Source organism: Artibeus jamaicensis, unplaced genomic scaffold (assembly GCF_021234435.1).
Source record: "Artibeus jamaicensis isolate MK-2021 breed Jamaican fruit bat unplaced genomic scaffold, CSHL_Jam_final contig_685, whole genome shotgun sequence".
Classification (NCBI taxonomy): Eukaryota; Metazoa; Chordata; class Mammalia; order Chiroptera; family Phyllostomidae; genus Artibeus; species Artibeus jamaicensis.
In genome coordinates, this window is record NW_026521924.1 from 16,122,483 (window position 1) to 16,142,678 (window position 20,196).

Sequence of the window (20,196 nt, forward strand, 5' to 3'; positions counted from 1 at the left end):
GGAACAAGCCAGGAAACGCTGACCACTGTCATTTGACCTTGTGGGGCTCTCGGGCAGGCGCGGCCCGCCACCCACCTCTCCTCCAGGTGACCTCCCTGGCTGCAAGCCCAGCCCTCTGACCCGACACAGGGAGAGCATGTCCCTTTTCACATAAGGGCCCTCACATCCTGTCCTCCCTGACGCCGGCAACCTTTTGAGGGAAGCCGAAGAGCAAGGAAGAAAATGAAGTGGATGCTCAGAGAGGTTAAGTGACTGGCCCAAAGTCAAACAGCTAAGTCAGGGACAGAGGCAGCCCTGGGACTCCAGTGGGAGGAGAAAGTGGGACCGGTGTTTCCCAGGGTGACATTTGTTGACCTTCTACTGGACTCAAGTCCTGAACCAGCCATGATGGAAGGAGCTGAGGAGAATGTGAGACCCACTGTGCCTTCCAGGGAACTGGTCTGGAAGGGGACAGAAAACACATACACAATGAAGGAGAATGGGAGGCCCATTCAGCAGGCCAGGCAGCCCTCTGAGCGTGGGGCTGAGAGATGCCACTTTGTCTTGGAGTTCAATTTGCAAAACAAAAATTCTGCCTTTATTTGGAGGGCAAATCAGCCTTGGGGGAGCCTGGAGGGGCTGAGAGAGCCCTTCACAAAGTGGGTCAGGTACTCTGCTCTGGTGACTGCCTGCTGCTGGTCACTGTCGTCAATGGTGCCTGCTTCTGGAATTCCGGGGTCTGTCCCCACCGGGGACCTGGGACACTGGTTTCAGAGACTATGCTGTCCGAGAAGCCCAGAAAGAATCCACCCACAGCTGAAATGTGTTGTATGTGCCTTTTCCAGGACACCAGACACCCACCAGGAGGGGGGCTTTCTACTGCCGGACACCCCAGCTGGGAAAGGGTGCAGTGCCCATGAGAGAGCCCAGAGACAGTGGAAACCTGAGGCTGACAAACTCCAGGCTGTTGGCCCTAATGCTGGGATGCCTGGTCTTAGGCAGCCAACTGAAAGCGGGCAGGGATGAGGGCAAGGTCATTGCTGTTGGGGGCAATGTCTCCCTCCTCCCTCCTTACCGCTCAGCGCTCAGCCAGAGGGCCTGGACAGGTCTAGCCACAAGGAAGCCCATGCAAGCAAAGCTAGTAGCCCTGCCTTTCAGCCTCCCCAGAGCCCTGGTGCAGCAAGCAGGGCCAACTGCTGGTCTGGGGCGCCCCCTGGTGGCCACTGTGGGTAGTGGTAGAAGCAGCTGTGGGGTTAAGGTGGGTGGTCAAAATTAGAGGACTTCAAAATGTACAATACCACCAATCCCACTGCACAGCTGGGAAAACGGAAGCCCGAGGTCGTACAGAAAGTCAGTGGCCAAGCCCAGAATGGAGCCCAGAAGAGAACCCAGACCTCCCTCTGTCCCAGTGGCTGTTCTTGGTGGGCAGTGGAGGGAAAGCTGAGTGTCCAGGAGGCCCCCTGCCCAGTGACTATGAACAGCTGGACGGCACCTGGAGGGAAGGCAGCTGAGCAGCCGTATGATGAGGCCTGCAGCACTTCCCCTCTCCGGCCCCGAGTTCCTCACCTCTGAAATTTGGGGCTACCGTGTTGTTGCAAGGGGCGAGAGGACAGGGGTCCTTTTCACACGCAGTCAGTAGCGAGGCCGTAACCAGCTGACCCTTCAGGAAATACAGAAATAAGCCTTCTACAGCAGCACCACGTCTAAAGATGAAAGACTGCATGCTTTCCCCCTGAGAGCAGGGACAAGACAGGATGTCTGCTCTTGGCCACTTCTATATGGCATAGTACTGTAAGTTCCAGCCAGGGCACTCAGGCTAAAAAAGAAGGGGTCCATATTGCAAAGGAAGGAGAAATCCTGAAGAATCTAGTGTGTGTGTGTGTGTGTGTGTGTGTGTGTGCGCGCACAGGTGAGGTAATAAATGAGTTCAGCAATGTCAAAAGACACAAGATGAATGTACAATAGTCAATGGTATCTCTATATGTTTGCAATGAACACTTTGAAATATAATTGATAAAATAATTCCATTTACACTAGCATCAGAAAGAATACTTAGGGCCCTGACCAGTGTGGCTCAGTTGGTTGGGCATCATCTCACAAAGCAAAGGGTCGCCGGTTTGATTCCCAGTCAGGGCACATGCCTGGGTTGTGGGTTCAGTCCCCAGTTGGGGGCACGTGAGAGGCAACCACACATTGATGTTTTTCTCCCCTCTCTTTCCCCCTCCATTCCCTTCTCTCTGAAAATGAATAAATACAATATTTTTTAAAGAGAAAGGTTTTAAAAATAAAGTATGCTCATTTCGGTGTTTAAAAATCAGGTGTTACAAGATTCCATTCTTGCAATGAAATGTCCAGTTGATCCAAAGTTTAAATAGAATCACATGTCTATATGTATTTGCACAAAAACACCGGGACGTCTGGGCTTGGGGTGCTGTATGCTCCTCAACCGTCACATGATTTTCTACAATGACTAGGAGTTACTCTCATGGCCACCAGGAAGGATGAACCTAGCTGCTGTGCTTCAGGGGTCCCCTTAGAGGTCGGACATTGTGTGAGTAGAAAGGTGGGCTTTGTGAGCAGCTGGAGCAGCTTGGAGATGGCACAGGGGCAGGTGTGGAGAAGGTCCAGGTTCACTGCTCACCTGCTCAGCCTCCAGCTGAATGAACACCTTAAGGCCCAATCTTCATCGTGTCTTCCTGGAGACCCCGCCCCCTTCAGGTTGCTGGTGGCAACTGCTGCAGAGTCCTCCCACCCGCCTTGATGCGCTAAAGGCACTAGAAATGCAATTCTGGCAGGGTGAGCCGATGGGGGTCACTCCGCTCCCATAGGTGCTAGTCTCTGTCGTGAGCAAGAAGGAGACACCCTAGGTACAGAGCAGGTAGGGGTGGGAGCAGGTTGTCATCCTGGCTGGCTTTGCTACAACCACCAAAAAACCTCCATCATAATAGCTGAATGAGTGCTTTCTACGTGTCTGACATTCAAGCTGTGCACATTACATGGTTCGGCTTCTTGAGTCCTCCTGGTGACCTGAGTGATGGGTGGGATCATCACCTTCATATCACGGATGGGCAAACTCGGTCCCCAAAGCAGAGGCACCTGGAGCAGTCGCTAACTCTGAGGCAGGACTTGGCCAGCCCCGTCCCGTGGCCTCAGCGGATCCTCCTAGGAACCCAATAGAGGGGCTGCCACATTTTGCAGACAAGAACACGGAGGCTGGGAGAGGAAAGTCACTTGTCCACGTCCCACAGCAGCCACACATCAGGGCCAGGCAGCCTGGCCTGGGCAGCACAGGGCCCCAGGCATGTCCCCCACCTCTGTGGGCTGGCTCCCAGTGATGTTAACAGAGCTATTGTATTATAACCTTGGGAGTATCCGTGACAGAGGCCAGAGCACTTTCATATACACTATCTCATTTGCCCCTCTCTCCAGACCTGTAAATCCTCAGTTTGATCGTATCTCCTCCTGTTTAAAGTCTGGAGGCCCAGAGAATTGAGTGACAAGCTAACGGGGCCTGGGGGCCTGCATTCTGCAGCTGCTGTCCATGTCCTCTATGGGCAGCCTGGGGGAGAAGCTCTTGGAGGCTCCCACTGCGGGGGAGACGGGAGACAGCTCTCCTGGGGAGCTGGGCCCACCCCCCAGCCAAGCCCCTCAATCACATTTGATGTCTTCCCAGCAGGAGAAAGGGCACCAAATGACCCAGCCAAGGGCAAAGTGCAGGGACAGCTGCCAGGGCCTCAGGGGAACCATAACCCCTCACCGCCTCCTCTCCCTGCCCAAGATCAACCCATGCCCTTCCAACAGCCAATGGGCAATCCCTCAGCCGGCTCCTCAGAGAGCTCACACCACGGACAGAGGGCCAAGCACTGCCACCAAGCGGGGCTGCTTCTGCACAAGTGCCCACTACCTGCCAGGCACAGGCCGTGCTGGGCAATCCAGCACCCAGCCTCATAAAACTCGTTCAATGAGTCATATCAACCCCATTTTACAGAAGAGGCAATGGGGCCTCAAAGAGGCCGAGTGACTTTTCCAAAGTCACACAGCCAGGAAGCCTCAGAGGTTCCCGGTGGTCAGTTTTAACCAGGGAGGCGCAGAGGGAAGCACCACCCAAAGCCCTTCAGAGGGAAGGAAGGGACCTCTGAGGAAGGGAGGCGGGGAGAAGGGAGGGGCTGCATCGTGAGCTCTCACTCCCTTGGGCCACGACTTACTCCTCAATCTATCTGTTCTCTATTCGTTACAAAATACAGGCACCGCTCCGTGTGCTGAGCATTGAGGCCTAGGTAAACCAGACTCATTTCTGCTCTCACACAGTTTATTACCTAGCAAGACAGAAAGGGAAACTGAGGCAGGCAGAGGCCACCACTTGCCTGGGTCTGCTAGTATTTACTGAGGGTCCACTGCAGGCCAGGCCCAGTGCTGGGCACAGATGGTACCAAGTAAAGGAGACACACGAGGCCCCCGACTCCTGCAGCATATATTCCCCGTGTGCTCAGCCCTGAGCCTCTGGAAACCCTGCATGCATGAGCCTGAGCCCTGCGTACAATGGGGAATTCCTCCAGAAGGGTTAGGGGACACAGCAGACCTAGGGGGCCTGAGAGTCACACTCGGGATCCAAAAGGGTAGGAGGCTGATTAGTGTCTTCCCTGGGGACTAAGTCAGGGCCCTGGGGAGGCCTGAGCTGTTCAAGAGGGGGTCTGGAGTCTGGACAATGGAAGGCCAGCAAGGGCCAGCCACTCAGGGTGTAGCCACAGACTCAAGTGGCTGGGGACACATCAGAGAATCTCAGAGCCAGGAGGGGCCCCATGGCTCTTATAGCCACCCCCCCATGCCTCTGTCCCCATGCTCCCCACGACAGAATACTGGGGTAGAGGCAGCACGAGGGCGTCCGATTTCAGCCACTCCAGCTAAAGGCCCATTTTACAGCCTCAGAAATGAAGAAGTGAAGCAGCAAAAGGACTCGCCCCAGATCACACCGCCGACTGGTGGCACAGGCAAACCGTGAGCCGGGGACGCTCAGTGCTGTCCACCTGCTCACGTCCCAGGATGCTGCCCAGGAGGACTGGGGCCCCCAGACCCACCCCGGTGATCGGCACCACGCACTCCAGCGGGGCTGGGCATGGCCTCGGGCACCTGCCCGACTTTACACCTCCCCGGTGAGGATGGGTCTTATTTTTTTTGTCTTTTCCAAATGCTCAACCTTTGCCATCACCCCAGATGTTAGACTGAGGGGTCCCTTTGAGTATGAATGGCAGATAGGATACCCCAGAACCACTCCTTCTCTGCAGCCAAAAATGTGGCACTTACAGTGTTAAGTAAAATTTTACAAACTGCCATATTCCTTTGGTTAAAAAAAAAAAAAGAGGATCAAAATGGAAAAAGAAAAAAAGAATTACTAAATAAATTATTAACAGAATATGGTATCTCCATTAAATAACTTTGAAGAAAATTTTAATATTGTGAGAAAGTGCTCACAATATAATGTGATGTGGGGAAGAAAAAGCCAGCTGTAGAGTATGATCACGATCAAAACACACACATACATACATGCGCATGATCCTCACAGAAAAACAGGACTGGAGAGAAATACAGCAAAATAGCAACCAGTTACCTCTGGGCAGCGGGATGACAGACGGTTTTAATTTTTTCTCTCTACCTTTCTGTGGTTTCCGCATTTTACAATGAGTATGAGCTGCTTTTATAATCAGACGTAAAACAAAAAGCAGACTAGAGGGCTGCCCTTGCCCGAGTCCATCCCCCGAACACCCCCACCCCCACCCTCCACGCTGAGCTGGGTGGCTGCCGGGCCCAGTGGCCGGCCCGGACCCAGTCAGAGGTGCGGGAGACCCCGGCCAGGGCGCTGGAGGCCGAGGGCGGCAGGTGCGGAGGATGCTGCCCAGGAACCAGCAGGGGCGCACGGCCCTCTGGGAGCCCAGGCCCTCTGGAAGGGTCCGTTGCAGCCTGTAAATTTCCTCACGGAGGCTGAGATCAAAATGCTCATTATCTACTGTGTGAGAGAAGCCACCTTCCGGGTTCCTCGTGTTTCTTTCAAAGCTGCTGTGTGTAGCGGGAGGCCTGGAGGAGAGCTAGGCTTTGACCCCCCACCATGGGGCAGGCTCTCAGCTTCCTGATGTGGGACAGGAGCACCCGGTCCACCGGGTCTCCCCGGGCCCTTCCACCCACCCAGCGTTTCGGGGTTTCTTCTAACCTGAGAGGTGCGGGCCCAGCGGTGCCACCACCCACCACACGCTCCCCCTTCCGTCCCCTGTCCCCCGTCTTAGAAAAGCTGCCTGGGTCCATTCAAGATCAGTGTTTGGAACAGGGCAAAGCCCAGCGGTTGCCCTCCCGAGTTGCTGCACTGGGGGATCCAGCCCTGCCTCCGGCTGGCGCCTCCTCCTGCCCCACCCTGCTCTCACCCTGAGGGTGCATCGCAGCAGAGGTTTACATGAAAGGGGCTCCTGATCTTTGGAGACAGCCACCAAATTAGGCGACTTCTGAGAATAGTGCCCTCACTTCCTTCCAGTGGTGATCCCGGCGGCCCCTCCTGGTCCTGGGAGCTTCTGCTCTCCTCCTGCGCTATTTCAGCCATCAAATCACCCGTTGGCTCACTCTGAGCTAGCAGTCAATTAAAACCCACAGGCCTGTTCCACAGAAATGAAGGTATCGCCTCTTCCTCCGGTTCCTGCCCAAGTCGCAGGCCTCGGGGTGAAAACACAGAAGGAGACGATGTCCTCCTGTAGAGGGGGCCCTTTGCTGGGGGCGGAGGCCATGCATTCCTCCTGTCTCCCTGTGGCCAGCGTCCTGCAGTGGTGGCTGACAGGGGTGCTGCTCACAAGGGTGAGGGGACGACCTGAGCACCTGCGTGTCCCCGGTGCTGTGCCCATCGGTGCTGCGCCCCATCGGTGCTGCCCACACGGCCCTCCCTCTGGTCCTCACTGGCCCCAGGCAGACCGTGTCTTCTGCTTACAGCCACTGCTCACTGTTCCTGCTTCGGCTGAACCCTGGCCAGCAGCAGGTAGAGCCCTCAGCTATGGAGACCCCTTCCCGCGGATCCAGGCTGAGAAATTCAGGCCAGTCCCCAGCCTTCCCTCCCCGGGACCTCTGACTGACCATCAGCCTAGAGCCAGCGCCTGCTGGGAGGGATGGGGACAGGGGCTCCGCTCTATGGGGTGGAGGGCCCGGGCTGCCGTAGCTCAGTCGATTGAGCACCAGCCTGCAAACCAAAGGGTCGCTGGTTCAATTCCCAGTCAGAGCACATGCCTGCGTTGTGGGCCAGGTCCCCAGAGGGGGCATGTGAGAGGCAACCACACATTGATATTTCTCTCTCTTTCTCCCTCCCTTCCCCTCTCTAAAAAATAAATAAATCTTTGAAAACAAAAACAACAAAAACTCTCTAAAAAAAACATGCCAAGGGTAGCCAGAGTTCTCAGTGATGATGCCACAGAGAAGCAGCCATGGGGGGCAGGGCAGCAGAAAGGGGGTGGTGACAAGAGCTGTAGGAAGAGGGACGAGGATGCAAAGCGTTGCCCGAGGCTGGGAAGAGCCTGGTGGTCGAGGAACCAGAGGGAAGCCAGTGCACCTGGAACAGCGCTGTCCAACGGGAACGGAATGCACAGTTTGCTAGTAGCCACAGTGAAATCAGTCTTAATTATACATATATATATATTTAAGGTTTTATTTATTTATTTTTAGAGAGAGGGGAAGGGAGGGAGAAAGAGGGAAACATCAATGTGTGGTTGCCTCTCACATGGCTCTCCCACTGGGGACCTGGCCTGCAACCCAGGCACTTGCCCCGACCAGGAATCAAACCCGTGACCCTCTGGTTTACAGCCAGTGCTCAATCCGCTGAGCTACACTAGCCAGGGCTAATTTTAATAATATACTTTAATAATTAATTTTATTTAACCCAACATATCTAAAACATTATCATTTCAATGTACAATCAATACACAAATTACTCAGATATTTTACAATCTCTATATTTGGTACTACGGCTCTGAGATCTGGTGTGCATTTTATATGGACGAGCACCTCTCAGTTCAGCCTGGCCTCGTTTCAAGTGCTCAGCAGCCCCAGATGGCCAGTGGCCACGGGCGGGGGCTGCACAGCAGAGGAGGCGTGAGATGAGCTCAGAGAGGTGGGCAGGGGTCACCTTGGGTTTTACTCCGAGAGCTTCGAGAAGCCACGGGAGGGCTTTAAGCAGGGGTGTGAGGTGACTGATTGCTGTCTTCAGAGGTCGACTCTGGCACCACTTGTAATGCTTTGGAGCAGGCCAGACTGGCCGCCCACGGAGACACCCAGGTGAGGGCCGAAGCTGGCCTGGACCTTGCATGGAGGGTGGTGGCCTCGGTGGAGCTGCAGGGGACACGGGAGAGGCCGTGGCGAGGCAGGGAGGCGGGCTTCGCCCTTTCTTCCCACCTCTTCCCCCCCATGGCCCCGTCCCAGAGCTGCCTTCCTCCTGGGCAGAGACCTGCACGGCTGGTGTCTAACGAAGCCCAAAGGGACTCAACCAAAAACGTTTTGCTAAGGGCCTAGAACCAAAACGGCTGCCACTTGGTGCATCTCACAGAATCACAGCATTTCTGAGCAAGAAAGGATAAATCTCCCGCTGCTCAGTATCATACAGTCATTAGGTGGTCTCAGGGACCATCTACTTTGAGTCCCTGCTGCCCCTCTACCTAGCTGTGTGACCTTGGACAAGACACTTGACCTGTCTGGGCTTCTGTTTCCTTGTCTGCTTACTGGAGACATTAGTAATCTCCGTATCTGGCTGCGACTGGGAGGAATAAATGAGTTTATATCCGAAGAAGTGCCTAAGAGCAGAGTATGATGCATAGGGGGTGCTCCTTACATGATAGCAGTTATTGTTACCATTAACAGACAGATTTAATTATCTTATTAAAGCCTCCGGACGGGAAAGGACCTGTCCGAGGACACGCAGCAAACCTGAGGCACAAAAGGAAGCAGAATGTGAATTTTCTCATTTCTGGCCCTTCCACGGAGCCACCTCTCAGGTGAACTGCCCGTTATCCCTCCTTCAGACGTTACCGGGCTGGCAGTTTGGGCGGATGGTCCGTCCGAGCCCCACCGAGACAGATTCAAACCACTCCGAGTCCCCGCGGGAGGGAGGTTTCACTCAGCGCAGACAGGGGGCGCTCGCTGGTAACAGCGCAGTCAGCGTGGCGCCGGCCCCAAACCGAGACCCTGGGCCTGCCCTGCCTCGGCCTGAGCTGCTCTGCAATGCGGGAACGTCACCTCTCCGACCGCTGCACCCTTGGCTGCAGAGAAGTGAACGAATGCCCCCTGAGCACCGTCTCTGAGGAGCCTGGGGCTCCCAAGTGCTCACAGTGTGCCTGGGATGTGTCCTCCAAGGACGTGGGCCCTGTGGCCCGTATTTTCTGGAACATCCTTGACGGACCAGCTCCTCTCGTAACAGCCATGTAGATAGATTCTGGACCACACTCCTAGTTTTAAAAACATATTTTCTCAGTAAATAAAGTTAAAGTTATTATTATTATAATAATAAATATTAAAGTTTCACAATATTTCACAGATAAGGACCATTTTTTAAGAAGCTTTGCAGAACCTGCTAAGGACTGAAATTTTGTTATTCTGCCAAGAAAGGTCCCAAATGCAAAACAACAAGCGGTGCTGGGAAAACCAGACCTGCACATGTAAAAGAATAAAATCGGACCTTTCTTTCGTACCACACAGAAATGGACTCAAAATGGTTGAAGACTCAACTGCAGCACCTGAAACCGTAGAACTCCTGGAAGAAGACACATGAGAAAAACTCTACAACATCGGTTTTGGCAGTGACTGCTCAGGTGGGACACCGGAAGCACAGGCGACAGGAGTGAAAACAGACAAGTGGGACCCGCCAAAGCAGACAGCTTCTGCGCAGCAAACGAAACAATCAACAAAATGGAAAGGGAACCTACAGATTGGGGGGGGGGGGCGATTTGCAAACCATATATCTGATAAGGGATGAATATCCCAAATGTATAAGGCAAATAAAACAAAACAAAGAACAAAGAACCCGATTAGAAAATTGGCTAAGGACCTGAAAAGGCATTTCTCCGAAGAAGACAGGAACAGCCCAGAGGTTCGTGAAAAGGCGGCTCAGCACCCCTAGTCACCAGGGGAATGAGTGCAGGTGCTAACCACAGTGAGAGGGCACTGCACCCGTGTGAGAACGGCCGTCGTCAAAAGGGCTAACGTTAACAAGTATCGCAGGATATGGAGGGAAGAGAGCCCTTGCGCACTGTTGGTGGAAATGCAAAATAGTTCAGCTGGTAGGGAAAGCAGTATAAGGGTCCCTCCAAAAAACTTGGACTAGAACTACGTGGGAGCCGACAATCCCGCTCCTGGGCACGTATCCAAGAGAAATGAAACCTGGACCTCGGAGGGACGTTGGCGCTCACATCACTGTCGCATTATTCACAGCGGCCAGCCGGTGGAAACAACTTACATGTCCATCCGCTGACGAGTGGATAAAGGAAATGTGGTGTATACGTGCAGCGGAACATTATTCAGCCATAAAAGAGGAAGAAATTCTGACGCGTACTACAGCACGACGCACCGTGAGGACACTGTGCTGGGCCGGTCACAGGAGGACAGTACTGCGCCAGTCCACGCATAGGAGGCTCCTAAAGCAGTCAGACTTGGAGACGTAAATGGATGGTGGTGGCTGGGGGCTGGAGGGGGTGGAAGCACAGAGCCGTTGCTCCATGGATAGAGTTTTAGTTATGCAAGACAAGCGAGTTCTAGGGGGACGCTGTGCAACACTGCGCATCTAGTTAGTAACACTGTACCATGCTCGTAAAATGTTAAGAGGGCGGATCTCATGTTATGCTTTTTACCACAATAAAAAACAAACAACAGCCCTGGCTGGTGTGGCTCGGTGGATTGAGCACGGCCTGTGAACCAAAGGGTCTCTGGTTCAATTCCCAGTCAGGGCATGTGCCTGGGTTGTAGGCCAGGTCCCCAGTAGGGGGCATGTGAGAGGCAACCACACATTGATGTTTCTCTCTCCTTTCCTCTCTGTCTAAAAATAAATAAATAAAATCTTTTAATTAAAAAAAAAAGTTTCTTCTGGAAAGGACATTAAAACACCAAAATTTAGGAAGGCCATCATCTCAGAATAAAGAATAGCCCTTCGAATTAAATACCTTTCATTCTGTGGGGAAATATTAACCATAATTAATAACCATAGTGTGTGTGTCTCTATCTCTTGCTCCCTTTCTCTTTCCATCTCCCTAACTTCTCATTGCACCAGGCTTTGTCTTTGGAAGTCCAGGAGAGAAAGCCGCGAACCCTTCTCCGACTGCCTCCCCTCCTTCCCCGTCTTCCCCCAAGTCCACAGCACTCGGTACACACGGTTCCAGAAAAGTGCTTCTCTCGCTGACTCGGCCTGGCTCTGCGGTCCTTCCACTGGGCGGTGAGCTTCAGAAGCTGGGCGGGTCGCAGCCTTTGTTCCCATCTAACCAGAACCCTCACTGGGTAGGAGCCTAGAAAATACTGTTGGGTGGAAAATGGGTTCTGACTGAGACGTGCCTCAGGCCTGGGAGACCCAGAAGGACTTGAGAAGGGGAAGAATGGAGACCAGGACAAAGGACAGGGCTGAAAATGCGTGTCCATAAGAAGTGCCCCGTACCCCAAGCCCCAGCTGCAAGACCCCTCTGCAGTGAGGGCCGGATTCCTCTCTGCCCCACCTCACAGCCTGTGGGGAGGATGGGAAGAGACACAGGGGAGGGGCTGGGGAGAAGCTCTGGAAAATTCCCTCCTGATAAGACCGAGGCTGGGACAGACGGTAGGAAGAGGCTGGGCTGGGCCTTCAGAACCAGGGACAAACTGAGAGTCAGGATGTCCATGGGCCCTCTTAGGACAGTCCAGCTGTCCCCTCCCGCTCCCTTTGACACTGAGATGCCTGAGAGGTCTCAGCCCCACCAGCAAACCACAAGGAGAGCAAAGGGAGGAAGTGGCCAGGGCTTTAGACTTAGCTGCTGGAGGGGGCGTAACGGCTGCCCGCTCCCCACATTTGGGGAACCCCAGCCACAGCAGGTCCTGTGGGCCGGGAGGCCCAGATGGGGCCTGTGAGGGACAGGGAGACCTAGCCGCTTCAGAAGCACACAGTGATCTTCCTGCTCTGTCTTTCACTCAGTTACCCCCCACTGCTTCGAACTCCTCCCGGTCACTGTGTGCTCTCAGGATGCAGACGGAGGCCGTGCCTGGCCAACAGCAGGCTCCCCGAATGCCGCACTCATCTGCACCTCTTGTGCCAGCTGGCCATTTGGCTCCATTTGCAATTACACATTTATCTGTGAGATTCGCCAAGTGCGCAGGGACACATCTGCTTTTGCTCACTGTGGCATCCCCGACATGAAGAAGAGACTGGTTACAGTAGCCACTTAGAGTTGTTTGTTGGTGGAAATGAACGAAGAAGCTAGGGGTGGGGGGTGGAGGAGAGTGAGGCCCGCAGAGGGTTTGGAGATAAGAGAGGCTTGGCAAGCAAAGCCAGCTGAGACCCACTGGCTGTGTGACCTTGGGCTGTCTCCCCGCAGCTGTCTCCCTGGCCTTTGCCAGCTCAGCCACAGCTCTGACCACAGACCCCCCTCTGTGAGTGCAAAGCCCGGCTCATATTCTTTTAGCAGAGACTGGCTCTGTAACATTTTCTTCTTTTTTAAGCCCAGCTCTTTAATTTCATGGACAGGACACTGTGAGGAAGTGATCCATCCAGTCTCATGTTGGCATGTATCGTAAATAAGCCAAAAAGGGAACACAAATGGGTGCAAAGTGTTTTTGGAAAGAGAATTAGATGTAAACTGCCTACATGTGAAATGCTCATGTCCACCAATCCAGCCTTGTTCTTCTAGAAATCTTTCCTACATAAAACATGTTGTATTTGGAGTTATGTGTTTGGTACTCCGGGGGCAGGGACAGAAATAAAGTACAATATATCGTTTTAATAGGTCAGAAAAACCAAGCTAAAGAACATTCAGTATTCTTAGAACTAACCACTAGGGGGCGCCTTCAGGTCAAGCATCCATCAGGTTAGCCCAGCACACTGGGGTTTAAAAGACAAAAACCAGCACCCAGCCCTTCTCAAAGGACGTCATCTCCCACTCCAAGCTTTTGTGGTAGACAGTATCTGCATGTTTTACACCCTCACAAACAATGCCCCTTTACCAAAATCAGGTAGTTCTGACTCTTAAATCCTTATATTGTTCTGCTGGGCTTATTTCTCTCCAGGTCTTTTTCTCCCAAAGCCCCTCAGTCAAAATTCAGTTTCTTAGAATTTGGAACTTGTATGATGTCTTTTGTGGGCTTCCGACAAACTGACACTGTAAATCTTATTATTCTGGGAAACCCTACAAACTGGTGAGGAAACAGGTCCCACACAGCCAAGGCCGTAAAATTGACCGTGGCAGAACTGGGGTCCCAGGGTCACCTCAACGAAGTAAATGAGTGCTGACCTCACACCTAGGGTGCAGCCCTCTAACCTCTCCAGCTGCCTGCCTGCTTTCTGCGTTTTCCGACTGTTTCCACATCTCTAAACGCAATCTCCCCTTCCCACCTCCTGGGAATCGGCCACTTGCCCGGTTCCCTCAGGCCCCTGGCTCTGTCCTCCTCAGGTTTGGGGCCCCTGCTGGGTGACCCTGGCCCCTTCTGAACCCCCCCCCCCACTGTGTCTCCACCTCGAGGAGTCTAGGCGGGGAGTCCTCACCTCCGTGGGAGGGGCTTAGATGACATCATCAACCAGCAGGTCCTTCCGCCCCCACACCTTCTCCCAAAGGCCCACCCATGGCGCGGCCAGGACACTGAGGTCAGTGCAGAGCAGGGGCTGTTAACAGCAGGGCCCCAGGCTTGCCCAGAGGGTCCGTCTGACTGCCCCGCCCACGGCAGAAAGTGAGGATGCCACCTCACAGGACCCAGTCACTCCTCGGCCTTCCTCCTGCCCGGCCGCTCTGCTCCCCACCCCCAAAAGCCTGTGGGCTTCCTGCAGCGCCTTCCCCTCCAGTCAGGGCCAGGCCACTCTGACGCGGAGCAGTGTGGGGACACACACTGCACTCGCTTTTCAACCACGCTGTGCGCCAGTACCCGCCCTGCGGTGCATCGGGCCGCCCCTGGCACTGGGAGGCCTCTCGCGTGGGCACACTGCGCTTCTGCCTTCTCTATCCCCAGTGCAGTAGCGTCCCACGTAGCTAGTCTTTCAAAGAGGAGAAAAGAATTAAAAATGTAAAAGAAACGTTCTCCCGGTCCCCAGCATGTGTGCGGTGACAGCCCACGAGGACCTGGGCTTTGAGCTGACAAACACCATTGTAGAAAGGGTGAGGCCTAGGGAGGAAGGAGGGGGAATGAAGAGACTGTAGCAGCCGCTGGTCTGGTCTCCTCCTGCCTTCCTCTCCCCTCAGCCCTCGGGAGGCGACAGGAAGGCCTTTTAACAACACAGTTCTGGTTGTGGTGGTGTTGCCTCATATAAGATCCTTCCGGCCTGCAGCCTTCCAACCCTCCAGCATCAGTGCTTGCTGTGGCGAGCCAGGCCCAGGGGTTCTGGGTCCTCGCGTCAGTTTTACCTCCAGTTTGTATCCACAGAATTACAGCATTCATTCATTCATTCATCACTGACTCAGTGTCAAACTCTGGGCTAAGGAGAGAAAGACAATAAAAGGGCTAACACATAGCCCTGGCTGGGTAGCTCGGTGGGTTAGAGCGTTGTCCTGACACACCAGGGTTGAGGGTTTGATACCTGGGCAGGGCACATACAAAAATCAAACAATGAATGCGTAAGTGGAACAACAAACTTCCTCTCTTTCTCCCTCCCTTCTCCTCCCTAGAAATAAATAAATAAAATCTTTAAAAAAAACACACAAACAAAACGCCCGTCCGACAAGGCCCGGTGCCTGCTGTGGGGCGCACAGCCCTCACACGCACAAAAAGGCACGTACAGTTCAGGTAGTCACATGCTCAGGTGGAAGTCCCATCAGGGCACTGCCAGGTGACAAAGGAGACAGTCAGCTCCATCCAGGGCAGTGTCCAAAAGGATGCACGAGGTGGGCCGGACAAGGTGTAAAGCCAGTGACAGTACCGCCACCCAGCAGTGACGGCTGTTGGTGACCGGCTGAGAGTAGGCGCCAAGAACACATACTAGCCCCATGTACTCCCCCAACAGCCCCGGAGTCAGCACTGCTCCTGCTTCAGAGATGGGGAAACTGAGGCACACAGAGGTCAGTGACTTGCCCATGGGCCCCCAGGCAGCAAGTGTAGGTCTGGAAGGAGGAAAAGCCACATGCTGGTTCCAAGCTGACAATGACAGGGGCTGCCAGGGACCCAGCGTGTGTACACTGGCCGACTTGTCCCCTCTTCTTTCTAGTGTCACCAGCCACCATTGCTACTTGGGACCCCTCTTCCCAGGGGTGCGGCGCAAAGACCAGGATGGCTGGGCAGGCCTGACTCTGCCTGCAGACAGCCCTGGGAGGAGACCTTGACCCAGACGCTCCTCAGCAACTAGATTTCCCAGCCCCCAGAGGCGGCCTCCTCCCTTCTGCTCCCACCGCCTGCAGTCGCCTGCAAATTGCTCCAAGTGTTGGTAAGCACAGCAAAGCCCAATCTAATCACCACTGGAGAGGGAGGAAACCGGGTGTCCCAGAGCACTTGACGTCCTATCTCCCCTGAGCCCTTAAGACTGGGGCAGGATGTGAGTCACGGACCCCTTTCTCTGAGGCCCAGGCGACCAGTGACTTTCCCAAGATCATGCAGACTCTTCCAGGCAAAGTGGGGTCAGGGATCCCCTCTCTGACATTGTTTCTCCATCTGGAAAATGGGCCCAATAATAACTGCTTCTTTCTGCTGCAGTAAGAACGCAACGAGAAACCCCTACAGAGTGGAAAATTCCACCGGGGCCTCTAGCAAGAGGTGACAGGCCTCGCCGATGCCTGCTGGGTCGTTGGACATTCATTCCACAGATTCCCTCCCCTCTCTGATGGCAAACACACCCACGCTCAGAAACACGCATCTTCTTCCCGGGCTTTGAGACAGGCTTGAAAGTCCTCCCACCCTGGCCACAAGCACTGGCTTCTCTCTGAAGTGATTTCCTCCACCTGGGGGAGATGGCACGGCCGGTGAGGGAGTTCTCTGGGGAGAGAGCTCCTGGGGGCTGGTGCACGGATGCAGGAGGCAGCATCCCCGCTCACTTCTGCCTCCCTGGCTGCTGAGAGCTCAGCCCCCACCCCCACAGCCCCCTGGGAGCAGAGGCTAACTGGGCAGAGAGGTTCTTGGGGAGCAGCCTCCACCGGCTCCCACAGACGCAGGTCTCCCGAAGGCAGTGCTGTGTGTATGAGGTGCGATGGAGCCGAAAGCTGCTGACAGCAGGCCTCGGAGGAGCAGCGTGGTGGGGAGGCGCGGGGAGGAGGAAGAGAGAGGGGAGGAGGGGAGAGGCCAGGTGGGTCCCGCTCCCTCCCGCACGGCCCGCCCCAGAGCAGCTAAGAAAAGCTCCAGGGAGAAAAACCGCCAAGGATGCACAGTTGTCCTCCCCACTGAGCTGGAGGCCCTTCCTTCCCTGAGCCAGCTGCCCCAGGCAGATTAGTACTCGGCTCCGGAAAAGCAGGCCCCACACACCAGCCCACGGGAGGCTGCCAGCTGAGTCAGCCTCTCTACCTGTCAGGAAGTCATTCATAAAACATGACACCTTCCCAGCACCCAGCTCCCAGCCTCAGCCCAACCCCTGTCCCCGGCCAGCTACACAGGCACATTGCCTCCAGCCCCCTCCCTCGCCTCTCCCCCAGCCACTTGACACTTTTCTCCTGGGATAAAGAAGAATGAGCCCACATGAAATAAGGCCAGCTCAGCCTCCGTAAATCAGTATTTACCAGGCGCCTGCCCTGGGGACAACAGCAGACTCAGGAGACCAACGACCACTTGGTTATGAGCAAACGCCAGCAACAAGGCTCCCAAAAGGTTTTCGCTGCCATGGCCACACCAGCGGTGGCACTTCTTCATCTTCAGTTTACCCTGGAGACAGCTAGAGGCTCTCAGGACACCTCACTAGACACAGGTCACTGGCCCAATGGAAAATGGAGGTGCAGAGGGGAAATGACTTGCCCCAGGCCACATGTGAGGTCACACTTGACACCCCGTGCCCCTGATACGTGGATGATATTCCACGTTGTTCTTTTCCTTCTCCACCACTCAAACCCTTGATTCACTCTCTTACCTGGGAGATAAAATGCGGGTTGCTCTCCTGCTAAAGAACTGAATTCCTTAAGCAGCCCAGCATGCCTGGACCCTGCTCACCTCCACCCTCGTTACACTTCCCCTTGCTCACCTTCTCCAGCCATTCTGGCCTCCTTGTTTCTCAAGCACACCCAGCATGCCTCAGGGCCTTTGCACATTCCACCCCGTCTGTCTTCCATTCATTACATGTTAGGCTCCTATCATCCTGCAGGACTAGCTTCCTTGTCACCTCCGCAGACAGACCTTCCCTGACAACCATAAGAAGCCCCCTCTACACATTTCCTATCCTTGAATGAAAATAGTTCCTATCCTAACCCACAGCAAGTTAATTTTGTACTTCTTTGCCTATCTGCCGTCTGTCTCCACATGCAGAGCAATCCTGTGGGGTTGGTTTTGCTCCCAAGGTGCCCCCAAGGCCTAGCCCATGTCTGGTGGCAAGCAGACCCTCAGGGAATGTTTGTTATGTGAAAACGGAATGACTTCTCATTGTACATGATCAGAACCCTCAGGGGGGCACTCACGTCCCTCTATCCTCTGACCGCACCACCAAGTCAGCCAGTTCAATGATCAAATGCATCTTCTTCAGGAGAGAGAGGCTCAGGAGCACACGGAGGGTGGGGGTGGGGCCAGGAGCCTGGAGCCCGGCACAGGGCTGCTCTGCCCCCCTGCCCAGACAAGGGCGTTGGCGGCGGATGGTGTAGGAGAGGGTCCTGTGAGACACCCCGCAAACTGCCGGTAGCTCTGCTCTCTGCTCCTCCAAGAGTGGAGGAGCCAACACTTGCCTGGTCATGAGAAGGGCGTCTGGGTCACCTCCCTGATCAATCTCTAATCAGCATTTACTGCGCCCCCACCAGGACTCACTACATCAGAAACCAAGGCAAATGTATCCCAATGATAGGATCAAGGCTCCTCAATATTGTATGCTCGTTAAAAACCACCTGGGGTGTTAAAAATGCAGCTTCCACCCTGGCTGGCATAGCTCAGTGGATTGAGCGTGGACTATGAACCAAAGGGTCGCCAGTTTGAATCCCAGTCAGGACCCATGCCTAGGTTGTGGGCCAGGTCCCCAGTGGGGGCCACATGAGAAGCAACCACACATTGATGTTTCTGTCTCTGTTTCTCCCTCCCTTCCCCTCTCTCTAAAATAAATAAAATCTTTAAAAAAACACCCAGCAGCTTCCCTGACTCCTCCCCCGACCCCCATCCCACTCCCACTCCCTGCTGGTCTCACAGGTCTGGGCTGCGGGAAGACAAGCGCCCAGGGAGGCTCTGAGGCACCAGAGTTGCGGGTGATTCCAGACCCTGGCCAGGCACTGGCACCATCTGAGCAGCTTCTGAAAACACCGATGCCACACCCCTCCGCTGCCAGGGTCCTACACTGGCGTTTCTCACACTCTCCCCAGGTGACTCCACGGTGCGGCCAGCGTTGAGGACCACTGCCCGGATGCTTGCTTTCTGGACCTTTCTAGCTGTCTCAAGTCAGAGGACCTGAGTCCTCTTGTGGGAGGTGGATGTTCAGGGTCAAGGCCACCCAACTGCCATCACCAGCACTGTTCGTGAACCCTGCCCGAGCTCTTCTTATGGGGGGCTCTGGACACATCCCCCGCCCTTGATGCCTTCACTCCCACTTGAGCCGGGAGTCAGCAAGGACAAGGGCGAGACTAGAGGAAGGACACAGGTGTTCCCATCACTCTCCTGCTTACCGCCTGCCCGTGATTCCTTCTGGGCCCAGTCCTCAGGCCGGCCTAGTACAATCTGGCGCCTGACTGTCTTCCGGCTTCCTCTCCTGCCCTTTTCCCCAACACTCACCCCAGACGGCTCCCGTCATCTTACCCTGTGTCTACTTCTTCCACAAGCGCCGTGCCTCTTCCCACCTCCCTGCCAGGCACCACCGCCCCATCGTGCGTGCTGGCGTCCCCCACGCTGGTGCCTCTCCGCAGCCAGCCAGACGTGTTCCTTCTGGGCTCCCACACACCTGCTCCGGTGGGTGTCCATCACAGTGCCCTGGAGTCGATGTCCGCCTCCCTGAGAGTGAGGCTGGGTGTGCCTAGCATCTAAACACAGGCCCGTAGGAATCTGGGGGAGCAGAGGGTAAGCAAGGGTTTTCAGGTGGCTTTGGCCAGGTGCAGAACACTTTTGAGACAATAAGAGCCTCAGGCGGGGCAGTCGGAGAGGGGACTGGCTGTTTGGTACCCACACAAGGGCCGGAAGGTTGCCACAAGGACGCAAACCCAGGAACTGACAGTCTAGAGTCTCCAAGAGATGCACTGTCACTCGGTTAAAATCTAGAGTCTACTGTGCACCAGCTGTGGGCCTTTGGGAAACCTATTTAATTTCTCAGAGCCTCAGTTTCCTCATCCATAAAATGGAGATAATTATAGTTCTGAATCAGGGTTGCTAAAAGCAGTAAAACAAGCTAATATATATAAAGCACTTAACACAGGGCCTCACATAAGGAATCACTCAGTGAATGTTGGCAATAATTGCTATTATTACTCATGGAACACGCGTGCTGAAAAGGCCTTAAGAGATCATCTAAATTAACTCCTGAATTTTATAGCCAGGGAGCCAACACAGAAAATAGGAAGGTCCCACGGGCATTTCTGTCCGACCTTTGTAAACCCAGAGCAGGACCGCATTGCTGGGGGTCTCTGTCAGGGCCACTGGTGAGAGCTGGGGAGGGGGCTGCCAGGAACCAGCTGACGGGCTGGCAGGATCCCAGCCTGGGCTTCCCAAAGCCTTGGAGCCGGAGAGAGTCCCAACATCTCGGCTCTGTTTCAGGCAAAAATCGCTGAGCATATTTTAGGATCAGCAAAAACCCACAATGCCTTTGGCTGAGCACTTTCCCTCTTCTTGTGGAAGCCCAGGGGTATTTGCTAGGAAATTGAGTCCATCTGTTTCTGATTCATTTGTACTTAACTCATCACCAGGCTGTTTTGTAAGAGCCCTTTGATGTGAAAGCCGCCTTATTCCATAAGCCTCTCTAAGCCT

At 54.4% G+C, this 20,196-nt stretch overlaps 1 protein-coding gene across 3 annotated transcripts in view; it reads right to left on the reverse strand.

Moving 5' to 3' along the window:
- Window positions 1-7,728: 7,728 nt before the first annotated feature.
- COMMD7 (COMM domain containing 7) overlaps window positions 7,729-20,196 on the reverse strand; it is a 44,296-nt gene continuing 31,828 nt past the window's right edge. Inside the window, exons 7-8 of one of the 3 annotated variants that reach the window (XM_053671251.1) lie at window positions 9,320-9,437; window positions 7,729-8,328 (exon numbers count right to left, since the gene is read on the reverse strand). In XM_053671251.1, the coding sequence (XP_053527226.1) occupies window positions 8,169-8,328; window positions 9,320-9,437 (278 nt within the window). In that variant the 3' untranslated portion in view covers window positions 7,729-8,168. The remainder of the gene's footprint in view (window positions 8,329-9,319; window positions 9,438-20,196) is intronic. The other 2 variants (XM_053671250.1, XM_053671249.1) reach the window with 2 other exon arrangements.